General features: G+C 38.0%; 1 protein-coding gene across 7 annotated transcripts in view; it reads right to left on the minus strand.

Annotated features, from left to right (window-relative positions):
* KCNH8 (potassium voltage-gated channel subfamily H member 8) overlaps positions 1 to 15097 on the minus strand; it is a 203674-nt gene that overhangs the window by 62817 nt on the left and 125760 nt on the right. For 6 of the 7 annotated variants that reach the window (XM_049798883.1, XM_049798889.1, XM_049798885.1 and 3 more), the window contains 2 exons: positions 14401 to 14442; positions 11056 to 11263 (listed from right to left, as the gene is read on the minus strand). In XM_049798883.1, coding sequence (XP_049654840.1) covers positions 11056 to 11263; positions 14401 to 14442 — 250 coding nt within the window. The remainder of the gene's footprint in view (positions 1 to 11055; positions 11264 to 14400; positions 14443 to 15097) is intronic. The other variant, XM_049798884.1, reaches the window with a different exon arrangement.

Raw genomic sequence — 15097 nt, forward strand, 5'->3', positions numbered from 1 at the left:
CATTTAAAGTCACGGCAGTTCTGAAATAAAACATCTGTCTGCAGAGCTGACAGGTCTTTTTGAAGTGTGTGACATAAGGAAATCCTAAGCAATAACATTTTTATCTGTAGCTTTATCTTAGATCTGACAATGAAAAATTATTTAGAATAATAGGTATAATTAGTTTTACAGAAACTGGCTTGTGTAAAACTTTATTATAGACTGTAGAATGCCATGACATACTTGCACAACTCCACATGGATTTCTTTTGCTGAAAGTAGTTACTAGTTAACTTTAAGCACTGTCACCTGAAAGTACAAAAGAAGCATGAATGTTTTCCAAGGTATGTGAAAATGGAAGATAGTCTGGAAAGAAGGGAGTCTTGAATAATTTCTTCATTTTTTTTATATGGAAATGATTTTTATTCTGGTAGGGGAAAACCCTTCTTTTTTCAAGCACCTGCTCTGTTAAAGGGCAGGAAAAAGGATAAATAAATAGAAAATAGGAATATACACAAAGGACATTTCTGGATTAAAAATGTGAGGCATGCTTGTGCTATAGAAGAAAAGAAAAGCAGTTTTATTTGTTATGGGATGTCTATGAAATGCAATATGGTATTCAAACACCCTTGGATTTCTACCTATGTGATGGGGCTGGAAGAGGCAGTCCAATCAAATATTGAAGCAGCTGCTGAAAAGATTTCAAATTACATAGGAGAGGCTTTATGGGTTTAAACTGGATTGAGACATTGCAATTTGAGCAGCCAAGCCGTGAGCTTTGAAAACAGAAGTAGAAATTTCTGACAAATCCTAACAAAACATCCCATTACACAAGTGTGTAATAGGCACTAATGTTTTAGCAAAGAGGTACAAAGCTCTCCAAGGAGAGTAGTGTAACCCTAGAACAAGCTACCCAAGGTGTGGAGGCCTCTCCAGCCTTGCTAGTTTTCAGGACCTGGGTGGAGCAAGCTGTGTCTGACTGAATTTAGTGCTGGTGACAGTGCTGCTTCAGCCAGCTGGCTGGACTAAATAAATGCCACAGGATCTCTCCGGCCAGCATTTCTATGGTTCAAAGTACAGCAGTGAAGGGTTACAGACTCTGATGTAATTTCTAATTGGCTGAGCAAGGCTTTTACGCATAGTATTTACAGCTTTCGATCCGTTATACTCTATAGTATTCACACTACAGAATCCATGTGGAAAGACCAAGGTGTTATTTTACCTCTTGGAACTATTCCCTCTTATGGGGTGTATAGTAAGCAGATTTCCCCCCTGCGTGTGGCCCTGAATATTTCTATTACAGCTGCAGAAATTGGTCCAGATACAGCTTTTCCACTCAGATAAAAACTGCTTTGTGAAATTAATGAATGATATGTAGATAATCTGCGGTTAGACATAGCAGGACACTTTTGACTTTGTCAAATCTCAGGGCCTTCATCCACACACCAGATTTTTACTTTTCACTTAAAAATTGTCCAAAATTTTTGTCCTAGGTACAAAATCTTGGAAATGTATTAATAACTATAAAAAAACCTCACACTCTCTTTAATGAAGTACTTTCATCCCTTATTTTTTCTGGGCTGCAAATCCGATGGGGTATCTCAGTCCTGGTGTATTTTGTAACTGCTAAAATGGTTCACTCAGAAGGCAAAGTACAGTGCATAAAGGAAAATATAGTTTAATCAAGGAGCTGAGCCTGTAGAAAAGAACAGCAGGGAAGAATGACAGAATAAAACCTACTAAGGCCCAAAGCAGCTGAAATACAAATTCATGTTAAAAGGGAAATGCTTCAGTTCGGTTCAACAAATGACACTTTCTTTCATAAATATTTCACACTATAAGCTTTTCCAAACTGGGCCTCATATATAGCATTCCACACCAGATTTGTTTTAACCATTCAGGTAAGGTATCCAGCAGACTTTAAAGAAATATTTTGTAGTTGTTTTGAAACAAATAAGTACATTTATTCACTAACAATTTCTTAATGATTTCAAGGAATGTATCTATTTTACTTCTTACAAGCTGGGAATTGTGTACCTCAAACATTAATTCATGGAAAATGTAGACATTGTGCGTACAATAAAAGCGTTACTTTTACTGAGAGGTAAAATTCAAGAAGATTCAAAAACATTAAAACTATTGAAAAGCATTCTAGTGTAGGACATTCGCCTGGGGTTTAAAATTTCTGTTTCAACTGCCGTAGAATACTTCATCACTGTGAAATGCTTCAGTGTTGTGGTACCTCCTTGTCTTTTTCAAAAGATGTACAAAGTAACAAGTGCACTTTGTAATTAGTTGTGAGATGGGTGCTTTGAAAAGTTTCATAGCTTCAAAGTAATTGTCTTATTTTGGTCATTTAGTTTATTCCTATTTACTACTCATGCACGATAGTCCAGGGGTTAATTATTTCATGTAAGTGCTGCAAGAAATAACCCAAAGTAGTTGTCTGAGTCTTTAAGATACTGATGGACTTAACTGCTTCACAAGAGTGGTAACCATGAAGCATTTCCTCCATATATTAATTAGAAATGATTTTTCAGCCAGATTAATTCACTTGCCCCCTCCAAGATATCCTAAATAGACAGGTGAGTATGTGGGTGTGTATGTTCAGTACAGCAACAGACCTTCAAAACAGATACCCCAGGTCAGCAGAGCATTATAATTCATTTTACTAGATTGAAAATGTCGGCACTCATGCATGACATAATTGTATTTTTTAAATTCTTTTTCTTAAAGTTGTCTCTTAAAAATCAGAAAGGGTCATGGTTCCAAAGTAACTGGTTTTCTTATTACTAATGACAAAAAATTGAAGAAAACTGATAATCAAAGACATAACGAAGCATACTGAAAGAGAGATGAAAATCAAACATTCAGGTATAGAGAAAACAGATTGAAATGAACAACTGATCACAGCTAGTGAATGATGCCTTGTGCAATTTAGTCAGCATGAAGTTCTTTCCACCCCAGCAAGGATTCATAAATCTACACATGCCAATTCTAACCTGATGGATGTGTGTGTTTGGAGCAATGAACTAGACCAACATTTTATAGTAGAATACAGTTTTCTTGGCCAGGAGCCTTGGAAATTTACAAGTACTCTTTCTGGCAGTGAAGAGGATCCACTTAGTTCTATCAATGCAACAAAACAAACTGAACTGCTGTTCCCACCCTCAACAGACGTGATCAAAACAGACCAAGGGACTGCTGGGGACCTGGGCTGAACCTTGCCGCCTGCCTGGCACCGCCAGAGCAGGTGCCAGCTGCAGTCTTCCCCAAGACTCCAGTTGTCATTCATTCCTATTAGCTCTTATTAAGCTGAACGCTTGTTGAAATTACTAGAAGCTGTTCTGTCATAGGTCCAGACTCAAACTCCAGAAGGTAGGTCTGGAATCCAGGAGGTACACATACCTGCACACACTGACCACTTACGCAATCCGGGTCCAAAATCTGATCATTCCTTAGCACTGTAATTTTACCCCATGTCTTTTGTGAGTTGATCTACCTGACAGCCCCAGTACCCGGAGATCTGTGATCACACAAAATCTCAGCTTTCATAACTTTTTAAAAATTAAGTTCCTGGTTGCCAGTGTTGCTAAGAATATGTTGAAAATAGGAACCTCGGAGGGTTCAAAAGCAAATTGAGAATTATACATTTTAAAAATCTCATTATTTTTTATACTTCTTTTTGCTCTGTTTTTTTGAATGCTTGGATTTGGTAAAAACTGCTTATGTCACATTCAAAAACAAATGTATTAATTCTCTAACAGAAGGAAATTTTGTACAGAGACAGAGCTGGAATGATCTGGGATCATTAATAGTTAAGACAATTAATATATAAAAAAGAAAAATAAAAAACATGTTGCTATCTCAACTTTGATACCAACTCTTTTGCAACACCTAGCCAATTAAGTCATTAAACTGCCTTGCAAAAAAATTTCACGATACGTGAATGTTTACCTGCTTCTACAATACATTATGAAGATTAATGTAATATGAAAATACTGAGTCAAGAGTTAACTAATTATTGCTTTAACAAATTATATATTATATTGACCAAGAATGGGAGGCAAGACACTGATTTTTCCAGTATGATTTCTACTGTTACTTACTCCATGGTTATGCTGGGTCCAAGAGCAACAGAATCTTGAATTAGCTCACTAGCATACGTTAAGTGAGGAAAACCAGCAGATACACATACCTAAAAATAGCCTTTCTTCTGAAAAGAGCATAGCCTTAGTTTTAACCTGAATAAATGTACCAATGTCACAAGTATCTATTGTCCAGGATATGCTTAAGTCTGCAACTTCAGAATCCCTGGCAAAATTGCTCAGGACCTTAATAAAACTAACAAAGACTGTCTCAGGCTTCTTAGCATAAGCTTGGAAAAAGCTTCCCAGCATGGAAAACTTCCCAAGCTGTTGAAACTCAAGAGAGTTACAGGGCAATGACTTAATGGATATTCCAGCTTGATGTTGACTTATGAAATTCTGGCAAGACTGAAGCTACTGGGAAGCCACAAAGGACTTGTATAGGAACGCAAGCTCAAGAGTCTAAGCTAAAGTTTGCATCTAAGACATTAGACACCTACGTTTTGGCTAGTCCCTATCAACCAACTTCTGCATCAGGCAAGAAACGCCACCATCTTTGCATGATTAAGATACGCATAGCATCTCTCCTATCTGCACCCAGTGGGGATCCTTCAGCCACCTTGCCCCTGCATCTAAATCCCCTGAAGGACTCACTGGAGAAGGTAGTTGTGGACTCTTGCTCTTCCTCTCTCATCCATCACTGTATAGCTCTAGCAAATTTAATTGAGTATGGATTGTCATTTCACCTAATACCTCACTGGTAAAAAGAAACATGAAAGACTTCAGATCTCTGTTCTCAGCCTTGGAGGGTTCAAACCTTCATCTCTAGCTTCACCTGGACACTGGAGACTCTGGGTAGAGACTCAGGCATTGGTCATTCCTCTGTTGAAATTGCATCACTTTGGGAAGGAAAAGAAAAAACAGGACTCAAGGAAGAGAGCTACCCAGGAAGAATGCTGACTGAAGTAACCCATACATCCAGATATTCTCTCTTAAAGAGATTTGCCTTGTAGCTGTATCTTCCAGACTTCAGACACAAGTTCCAGTGCCTGAACCCTATGCTGAAGAAAAGTGAAATTTGGTAATAATGCCTCTCCCTCCTTCTGTGGCCAAAAGAAATCAGTGGCCTCTTGGATTTTTTTTTTTCACCAGAACAACCTATTTCACATCTGTGCTGTAGATGGAGACAACCGCAAGCTGCTTGTGCGGACTCAGAGGAGCTCATGAACTACTGCAGAAAGGTGCAAACCTTACCACCTCAGGTGCAACAGTGTGCAAACTTTCAGAAAGCTCAACACTACTAGATTTACCATTTTGGATCAACACTATTTGAGGGTTTTCTATGTTAAATTCCATTACATGAAACATACAGGTCCTTCACTACTTGTGAAAAGGGCTTATAACTTCCCTGCAGCGCAACGTGAGGCATATAAACCTCGAGTGAAAGGGCCTGAAGGCAAACCCCTGGTTTCAGCATTTCCTACAGGTTCCACTCAGGTGTATGCACCTCATTCTGCACCTAAATCTGCCATCCATTGCCCTGAGAGCTAATTCAAGGTACAAATCCTTCACTGGGAGTGTGGCATCCAAGTCCCTTTAAAATCTGTGACTGCAAGTGTGTGATAAATGAAGTGTGCGTGTGGGAAGTTTTCTATTGTGGAGTATGTGAAAGTACAGTGGTTCAGTCATGATGGAGTTCTTGTTTTCAGAAGTGCTGTAAATTACAAAATAATAGAAAATGAGTAAAATTCGGAGATGAGAGAATAGGTATTTTATTGAAATAAAGATTTAAATAACTGAAGAATAACGTTTGCAGACCTGATTTTAAAGCTTCTCCCAAAGTAAACACATATACTTTATTTTCTATAAAACCACAGGTTATTTTTTATTTTTTTCTTTTTAATTTTGCTTTGATAACAACTCCTCCATAGTCAGAATGTTGTAAATGGTACTGCGGCGGGACTAATAGAAAGCTGCAGCTGAATTTCTGGTGGACAGGAAGGAATTTTTTTTCAAGACAACTACACAAATTATACCTGACAGCTTTGACTATCTAAGGGAACCAGCATCCTGACTCTTGGCCTTCTCCTAATCTCCTCACTATACTCAAGATAGCTGAGCTTCAACAGCTCATATGGTTCTCACAGAATGAATGCCTTTAGCAACAGGAAACATTTTCAATATTATGTTTCCCATAGAGACAGATCAAAAAGTCATTTCCCATATTTGATAAGAACTTGAAGGGGAATAGTTCGATATATACTAATTCAAAACAGCAGAAAGCAAATAAAGAAGTTATGCCTAAATCTGATACCAGTTAAACCTACAGAAATGAGAGCCAATGTATTGAAGTCAATGGAATTAGAGTAGTAGGATCAGCCAGGAACCTCAACACAGTCTAGCCTCTACTCAGCTTAAGGAAAGTTAATCTTATTTTCACAGGTTGCTGAAAATCATGCCATGTCTCAGGGAAACATCCGTTTCACCAATGAGAACAAATGATGGGAACAAGTTGGAACGTAACAGCGAGGGATCTGAAAAAGGTAGAAGGGAAAAAGCAGGAAAAGGAGTGTACCACTGTGTCAGGTGGGTGGGAAAGACCAGTCCAGGAATCATGTTTTTATCAGATGTTGGAGTCAAGCTGCTGCACATGGAACAACTGTTTCCTGAGATGGGAGGAATTCCTGAGGCAAAGGTTTCTATCACCTGAAAACAGTGCCCATACTGCGTATTTTCCAAATACCTCATGTAGTCAGTTAAAATAGCAATACTAGAGCTAAGCAAGAGATCCAGATTTTAACATTGTACTACACTGGTATATGTCCCAATGCCACCACATCATGACAGTTCATGAATAATGTTCCCAGATAGTACATCTTTCTCTGTGCAACCATGTGGCTAGATTTGTGAATGTAACAATGTTTTTAAATTATTTGCAATGAGAATGTTGCCTGAATAAGGATAAAAAAATGAAATAAAGGCTTACAATTAGGCTCAGTAAGAACAAAAACAAATACACTTTTCAGTTCTGCGTATTTTCAAGGGGAGAACTTTATCACTCCCATTGCCCCAGTCCAAATGCAAATTAAGCACCTCATTTGTTTAAATTAGCCAGAGAAATAGATACACAGAAGCAAATGCTACTCCCACTAAAGTCAATGTTGTGAGATCTGGGCTATGGTGCATATCTGATAGCACAGCAAGGTCCAAAGTATTATGTTAACAGTACTGCAGCTTTAAAATGTTTGCTTTAAGTGTTCGCAGAACCTTGGTCTTGATATCTGTGCCGCAGGCTTTCTGGGGAAGCACTAAATGGAGTAAAGGAGGTTGCTAAAAGCTTTTTTCTCCCTCTGCCTCTCCCCCTCAAAATAGAAGCAAACATAAAAAGCAAAAAAAAAAAAAAAATCTTCTTTTTATTCTAGGCATGGTTTTCCTTTCTTAGAACAAACCCATCACTGTATTTCAGCTGTTGTATGCATTGCAGCATCCATAACCAGGGTACCAGTTTTTCAGGCAGACACCACCTGGGATGCTCCAGTGAAGAATAAAAAGCATACTTTCCAAGGTGGAAACACATTCCTTTTAATGAAAAAAGCATAGGAATTCTATTTTTACATTGTATTTTTTTAATGCTGTCAATTAGAAAGCCTCCTAATGCCTGGAAAGAACTTTGTATAAGATTGACTGATGGAAACTTGAGTCTCCAGTTTTGGTATTAATGTAATAAAACTAAAAGTTTAAAAATTACAACCTGTAAATACAAGACTAAGGATCGTATTCTACTGCTTTGCCTGCAGTAAGAAATCCCTTTACATGCTCTCCAAAACTGCACAAAAATTTCCAGTTGAGGCCTTCATATCACCTTTATTATAGCCCAGGCAAGATTTCTTCTGTGTGCATTATTTGTTTGTCATTTATTATTATGTCCAGAACTCATTTTACTTTGCTTAATCACTCATACTCTAAATCACACCTACCATTCTCCCCTCAATATATTGCCTACACGGATGCTGTGAGGTGTAGCAGTTTGGCCATTGGAAGTTTTCTTAGAGGTGAAAAGAAAGGCTAGCTACATATAACCAACTGTGTATCACCAGAGTAGCAAAAATTATAGCATACAGAGGGCCAAGACTTAACTTCAGTGTGTTTCACCAGCAAGTAGTTTGCATGTGGAGAGCAATAGAATTTGCACTGATTGAAGAAATTACATAATCTTCTTTTTTTCTGCTCATATATGTGACACAAAAGCTTAAACAGAAATTTTATCAGTGCTGAAGTGGTCTTTGCAAAATAATGGCTTCATGCCAGGTATTTGGAGTTTTCTGAGCTCTCTTTTCTAAAACCAATTTCTAATACTTTAACATTCTTAAACAGTTTCCCTTAAAAAAAACCCCACAAACAAAAACCCCTAAACAAATCCCCAAACCCATAAAACATTTAACTTAGTGCTTGTCATGGTGCTAGAGAGAACTTTAGAAATAACCATTCTGACAGATACAGAACTAATATCTGTACGAGCTTTGCAGGAGTCATTGTAGTATAATTTTTATTACACATTTATATCGTCTAAATGTTTTAGAGATTATCCATGAAGGTGGTAGAACAGCTTTCCAGACAAAAATGCAAAAAACATACTTTTGGAAAAAAATTAAAATAAAATCAGGCTGTAAGATCAACAACAATGCCCTTTTGCCAGGTAGGAGGTTAAAGCCTAAGAGTACACACCACTAAGAAGTGCCTCGGCCCATCCAACGGGGAGGTGTGTTGCCTGCAGTTGTCCAGGAAAGGTCACTAAGTCTCACGTTGAGACGAGCCAGTGGTGAGAGGTTGTTAAGGAGCAGTTCCTGCCTAGGAAGCCTGTTAGTAGATGATCAGTGCACGGTAACCCAGATAGATACAACACTCTTCGCTGAGCTGCAAATGGGACTTCTGTGAAATGGCTCTCTTCCAGACAAACTGCCATTTGCTTTAATGAGGTTGTTGGGACATTTGCCTATTACCGCTGTTGCCCAAGACAGGACAAAACTGAGGGGTGAAAGTTAATGTTTTCACAGCAATAAATGCCAAGAGCCCCAGAGCATATGAGGAGAATTTCCTGAATGCGGCCTTGACTCAGGGAAAAGAGAGAAGAACAGGCAGCATGGGGAGTGCGGCCAGCAGCCCCACGTGGGGAGCAAGGACGCAGCCCATCCTCGTTATTGGGACTCCAATGAGTGCTTTGAAATCAGATGTCATTTGTGGCCTACATAAGCTGACAATGTGTCTTCACAGCTACTTCCTGCCAGAGAGACTCCTTTTTTTATTATTATTATTACCTGGATTTGTTTTTCTGTTAGCAGTATTTGACCCATTTGGGCACAGTGGGCTTTCTTTGTATCTTCTCCCCTACAGCTGCACTCTTTTCTTTGAGAGGTTTGCACTCTATGAGAAGTTCAGAAGCAGGTCACAGACCTGGTTTACAAAGGGAAGGAGAAATAAACAACCAACTAGAAGAATAAAAAGGCTCCACAAAGCTTTCAGTAACCTATGGACAAACTGGAGAGATGTATTTATTGGACTTTCTTTTTTCTTTTCCTTTTCCTGACCCAGCATTCTCACCTCATCTGAGGTCAGGCACTTTTAACATACTTATAAATTTTCCTTCAGACTTACTGTTAGTAGATGATATTTACATAGATGATAATGGGGCTAAGAGAGAAGAAAGAAATCAAAGGAGATAAGAATAGGGCATACTGCAGTTTAAATGAACATCATTGAGTCTTTGGTCACAGGTATTTGCGTCATTCCCCTCACCAAATATTTTTTTCTGTTGGGAAACTTTGTCTCACCATTAGATACTCTTTGTTTACGAAAGAGACACATGCCCATTCTTTTCTTCTCACAGATAACTTCTGTATTCTAAATGATTCATATGCTTTTTAATCATGTCTTTAGTATCTAACAGCATAAAGAAAACTTGCAGGGCTTCCCCCTTCCTGTTAATTTTATGACTGGCCTTGTTTCCTCTCCTGCTTCAGTAATTGATACAGGCTAAAAGTAAATACAATTAGAATTAAAAAGATAGAACACAAGGAGCCAGAAAGGAAAGGGAGAAAAAAGGATTCTTGATATTGATATGGCATCTGAGAAAGACAGCAAAAAAAAGCAACTCTACATTAAAGCCAGAATGACCCACCTGGGAAGATGTGGAGTATCTGCTGTTGCGCTAGTGGGTAACACACCTTCAATGGTGTACAAGTACCTGGTGATGCCAGGCTCCTATACAAGGTTTATTGTTTCCCCATTGTACCATCGCATATGGGTACAGCCCTTAGAAATAATAATAAACCTTAAACTAAAAAAGATAACCTTAAAATCTAAAGAGTCAATCTGGAACACTCAATGAAATCAGAATGAAGGCTGGGGTGGAAACTAAACATTGGATCAAAACTGAGCATTCCAAAATCACCTATCAACTGAAAAACACCCCGTCTGCTGTGCGAAAGAGCAAATCCTGCAAACTAGCTAGACAATATTTCCAAAGGGACTTCTAACTTGAAGACATTTCAGGGCCTATCGGTTTCAATGTGTGGTAAGGAATAATCAGCACACTCAAGGCAATGCCTCTGTTGAAGAATTTGCCTAATTTGCAAAAACAGGATGAACTTTCTCATTCATTCTTCTACACAATCTCTACACAATCTAGCCCTTTCCTAACCAGATCCTCAATTCCCCAAATATGGAATCACTCTTAAAAATCTTGTTGTTTTCTACTTTTCCCATTTTCTTTTCATTTTAACCCTCTTTTTTTTGGATTGACCTGAAATTCAGAGCACCAATTTCTTCCTTTTCTCTACAAACAGCTCTAAATAATTGTATAAGGTTAAACAAAAAAGGAAACGCTGAGTTACTTATACAAGTGTTTTTATGTATTTACATACATATATATGCCAAAGTACACACATGTGTGTATGTATATGTACATGTACATGGTGGAAAGAAGAACTTACCTATGTCCCAGGTAAGGGGGTTATTCTGTTCCATCTCCCTTTTCCCTATGACATACCAAATGCAGGCCATCCAGTGAGCAAGCAAGGCAAACATGGACATGAGAAGCGTGAGAACAATTGTACTGTGCTGGGAGTAACGATCCAGCTTCTGAAGGAGACGCAAGAGCCGTAGCAACCGCACTGTCTTTAGAAGGTGGACAAGGGAAACCTAGGAGAACACGGAGAGAAAACCACCTGTCAGCAATTGACTTCTATCACACAGTTCTCTTGTTTCAGTGAGAGGAAACTCTCTTGTAAAGCTGTAAGAATTTTTGCCCACTCTTCATTCAGTTACATAGCTGCATATTATGCTTAGATTCAATTTAGGACAGCAGAGAATAGCAAAGAAGATGGTTAAAACTAAAGTGTTTACTTTTGCTGTGTACATGCATATTTACTATTTCTGATTTAAACCAAACAAACTTGAAATACTGGGAGATCTTTTGTTTTTTCTTTTTTTCATGCAAAGTCTTCTTCCAGATTTAAGTTAAAAACTTGTGTTTGTGCAAAAATGGATCCTTCCCTGTTCCAGAAAGAAACATAATTGTCAAACCGACCAATGTTCATTGGATTCAAATATGAAACAACAAAATAAACATCTTCAAGCACACGATAATTTTCAGTTTCTGCTAACAGCCAAACAGTAGGCCTAACTCAACTATGTATGAGATGAAATCAGCTTAATAATTAAGTCTGGAAGAGGCAATAACATATAGCAGGTATTTGGCAGAGCAAGGAAGCAGAGAAGTGAGCGGAGACTCAGATTTGTTCTTCAGATTTAAACCCGTGTTCAGGGGCCTGGGCACATTTTACTGCTCTGTACTAAGTTGGAGTCCAAAAAACTTCTAATACTACTTCTTAAATTCCTTGCCTAAAATGCCTTTCAAGTCTATGTGGCAAAAGCAGCACCTAATCTGCTCAGCACCCTAAGTGTACATCGGTTTATGAAGTATATGGCCTCTGGCCTCAGAGGACATGCAACAATGCACAAAGTGAGCAGTCTCTGCATGACCCCAGCCCCTCCAGAGCATCCTCCAACCAACATCCATACCAGAGTGTGTACAGCTCCCAGTTTTGCATGGAATATATTTAGCTCATGTTTCAGCTGTTGGGTAGAGTTAGCAAGCAATATGCAGATTAGGATCCTCAATATTTTTAATATAATTTTTTGTTGATTAAATAGGCATAATTTTCATTAATGATAAACTTTTTTTTCCCCTTCATTAATGAGACATTAGGATTAATGCCTGCTAGGTACCTGGCTGGTATAGGATACATGCATCAGGTGGAAAAATAACACCAAACTTGATATGTCTTCCCAGAGCACAGTAATGAGCTCTCTGAAAAGAAAGTCTAAAAAGCACACCTCGATCAACATCCTTTTGCTTTTGCTAATCCAGAATAACCTGACGTTAAGCCTCTCTGTTTCTGTTACCAAAACTAATAATCTGAAATCTTAATTTTATAGGCGTGCATTCACTAACAGCTAGGTCCAGGTTGACTGATAAATGCTGTAACATGGGGTATTTTAGATTTATTCATGAAGACTTAACAATTCATTGATTTTATTCCAGTCTCAGTAATTGAGTAGGTGAGAAACCTGTAAAAAAGAAAATAAAAAAATCTACAAACATTGGGGTTTTTTGTTACTACAGTTTTCATAGTGCATAAGTAATTCTGCCACGAGCTTCTTCATGCAATATTTGCTGCCCATTATTTCTTTTTTTTTTCCTCGAGAACTTTTACTTTTTTTCTCATGTACATAGCAGGGGAAAAAAGAAAATCAACAAAAACATGACACTTATTTAAAATACTTTGAAGTTCACTGCTGTCAGGAATAAGACTTGACATTAGAGCACCACAAACAATTACAAGGTCTTCTCTTGCATTTCTTTTATCCATCTTATGTCACCTACAATAAGTCAGTGAAATTAGTTATGCCTGTGGCCTTAAGCACAAGAATATCTGCAAGTCTGGGGCAGAAGGCTGTAGGAATTATCATGTTTGTTTTAATACAATCATATAACTATTAAAATGTAATTATTCTAATTGAATGCCATGCCACTATACAAATAAGAAATTTCAAAAGGGCAGTTACAGTAATAAGTGTGCCCTGCCAGTTATCACTTGTGACTAAATTCTGACCATTTTTATTAAGTTTCAGAACACTGATAGATATAAAAACAGTCAATCAGATATCATAATATTCTTTTTAATGTGGAGACATGTTTCATTTTAAGGCCTAAAGACTTCCTCATTTCAAAATAATTTCTGCATAAATTTGAACACAGATGTAATTAATCATATGTAGTTGCACTGAATTTTCTCATTAGTCATGCCAAACACTCTTCTTGTATTGTGTCCAATCTGTCATTGGAAGACCTGAAATGCCATCAGGCAGCTTTGTTTTCTATGTCACAAATTTAGAAAGACAAAATGAGGAGTCAGCACTCATACTTGTGCCTGTGTAGATTTTGCTTTGCCCACAGATATAAAACCTTCTAAATTTTCCATTTGGTTAATCATTTTAGACTAGCTGGGTTAACCTTTTTCTGTCAAAATGACAGAGACAGAATTTTATGTAAAACTAACACAAACTCAACCATAGCATAGTGATGAGAAGTACCGAGAAATAAAGTTGCTACAAACTAGTGATGAAATTCTCTGCTTGGAAAAATCATCTCCTATGGCAAAAATGAATTAATAAGGAAACATGATACATTTTAAGAAATGACTAGTGACAGGGATCTTTAATCCTTTTTGCCTGCTTGGTTAGTTGGTTTTCCTTAAAAAATAATACTCTTGCTGTATAACCACCAATAGTTACTCAGACAAGAATATTCAATCATTATAACTAGCACTTAATGGCCTGTTTTTTACATTGGCAGCATTTCATACCACATTTCAACAGATTAAGGGATCCTTTATGTTAGATGAATACAAGGATGGAAGCAGATGGCAGGTTAGGCAGGAACATGCCTGAGGTCTCAGACCTCCAAAGAGTCACCCATTCAGCGGTAGGGCAGAATCCCTGCAAGGTCTAAAGGCAGTAAAGCCAACTCATACAGATTCACTTTTTTTTCTTTTGAAATATCTCCAAGGAAGGTGAGAGACTCCGCAGCTTTTTCACACACTCTATCTCCACAAATCTCCAACTGGAGGATGACATTTATGTGCCATACATACATAGGTATGTATGGCACTATACCTATAGCTTGCAGAATTTAGAGCATCCCTAAAGGTTTGGCCTTTGTGCCGGGGCCTGAACAGCAAAGAAGTGAGATGCTCCCTGATGCCCCTTCTCACCGTTCTGTTGAGGCAACATCTGAGAGTCGATGGAGTGAAAATCTGAGAACAGACATGAGGAAATGGCTTATTAAATCATAAAGTCTGAAAACAGTGGAATGTGATTATCACCTCCCCCCACTCTTGAAACAGTTGATAGTCACTGTTATCTTGAGGATTATGTTAACAGTTGCCAAGTCTTGCCACGATAGGAAGTGTGATACAGTAAAGCACTGGGTTCCCATCAAGGAATCATACGGAGAATAAAATGACCGAGTTTTCTGGGGTGGATGCAGGGTGCAGACACCCAAATTCTGGATTTATTCTCAGTTAACCAGAAGGAAGAGAGAGTTGGCCGTTGACTCTCTGCTATGTAGTGATCTTTACCATATAGCAGTTAGTTACCAAAGTTGGGCCAAAGCAAATGAAGGAAGCAGATTGGACATTGCAAAAACTTTTAACAAGTTATTCAACTCCTGGAGCATTCAGGGAGCTATGCCTGCCAGTCAATATTAATTTTGAGATCAACATGGCTATACATTGTTTATTACTTGGGGCTTAGTGTTAGAAATTAATCTATCATTAATTATCTCATTCAGGATCCTCTACTAATAGAGGGACATTTCAGTGTCCCTGGATATTCTTAGTCACCATGTTAGTGATGTTATTAAAGAAAAAAGTTCAAAAGTACAACAGATAGGAGATGTGTATTAATCAT

The sequence above is a fragment of the Accipiter gentilis genome, chromosome 4 (assembly GCF_929443795.1).
Source record: "Accipiter gentilis chromosome 4, bAccGen1.1, whole genome shotgun sequence".
NCBI classification, from domain to species: Eukaryota; Metazoa; Chordata; class Aves; order Accipitriformes; family Accipitridae; genus Astur; species Astur gentilis.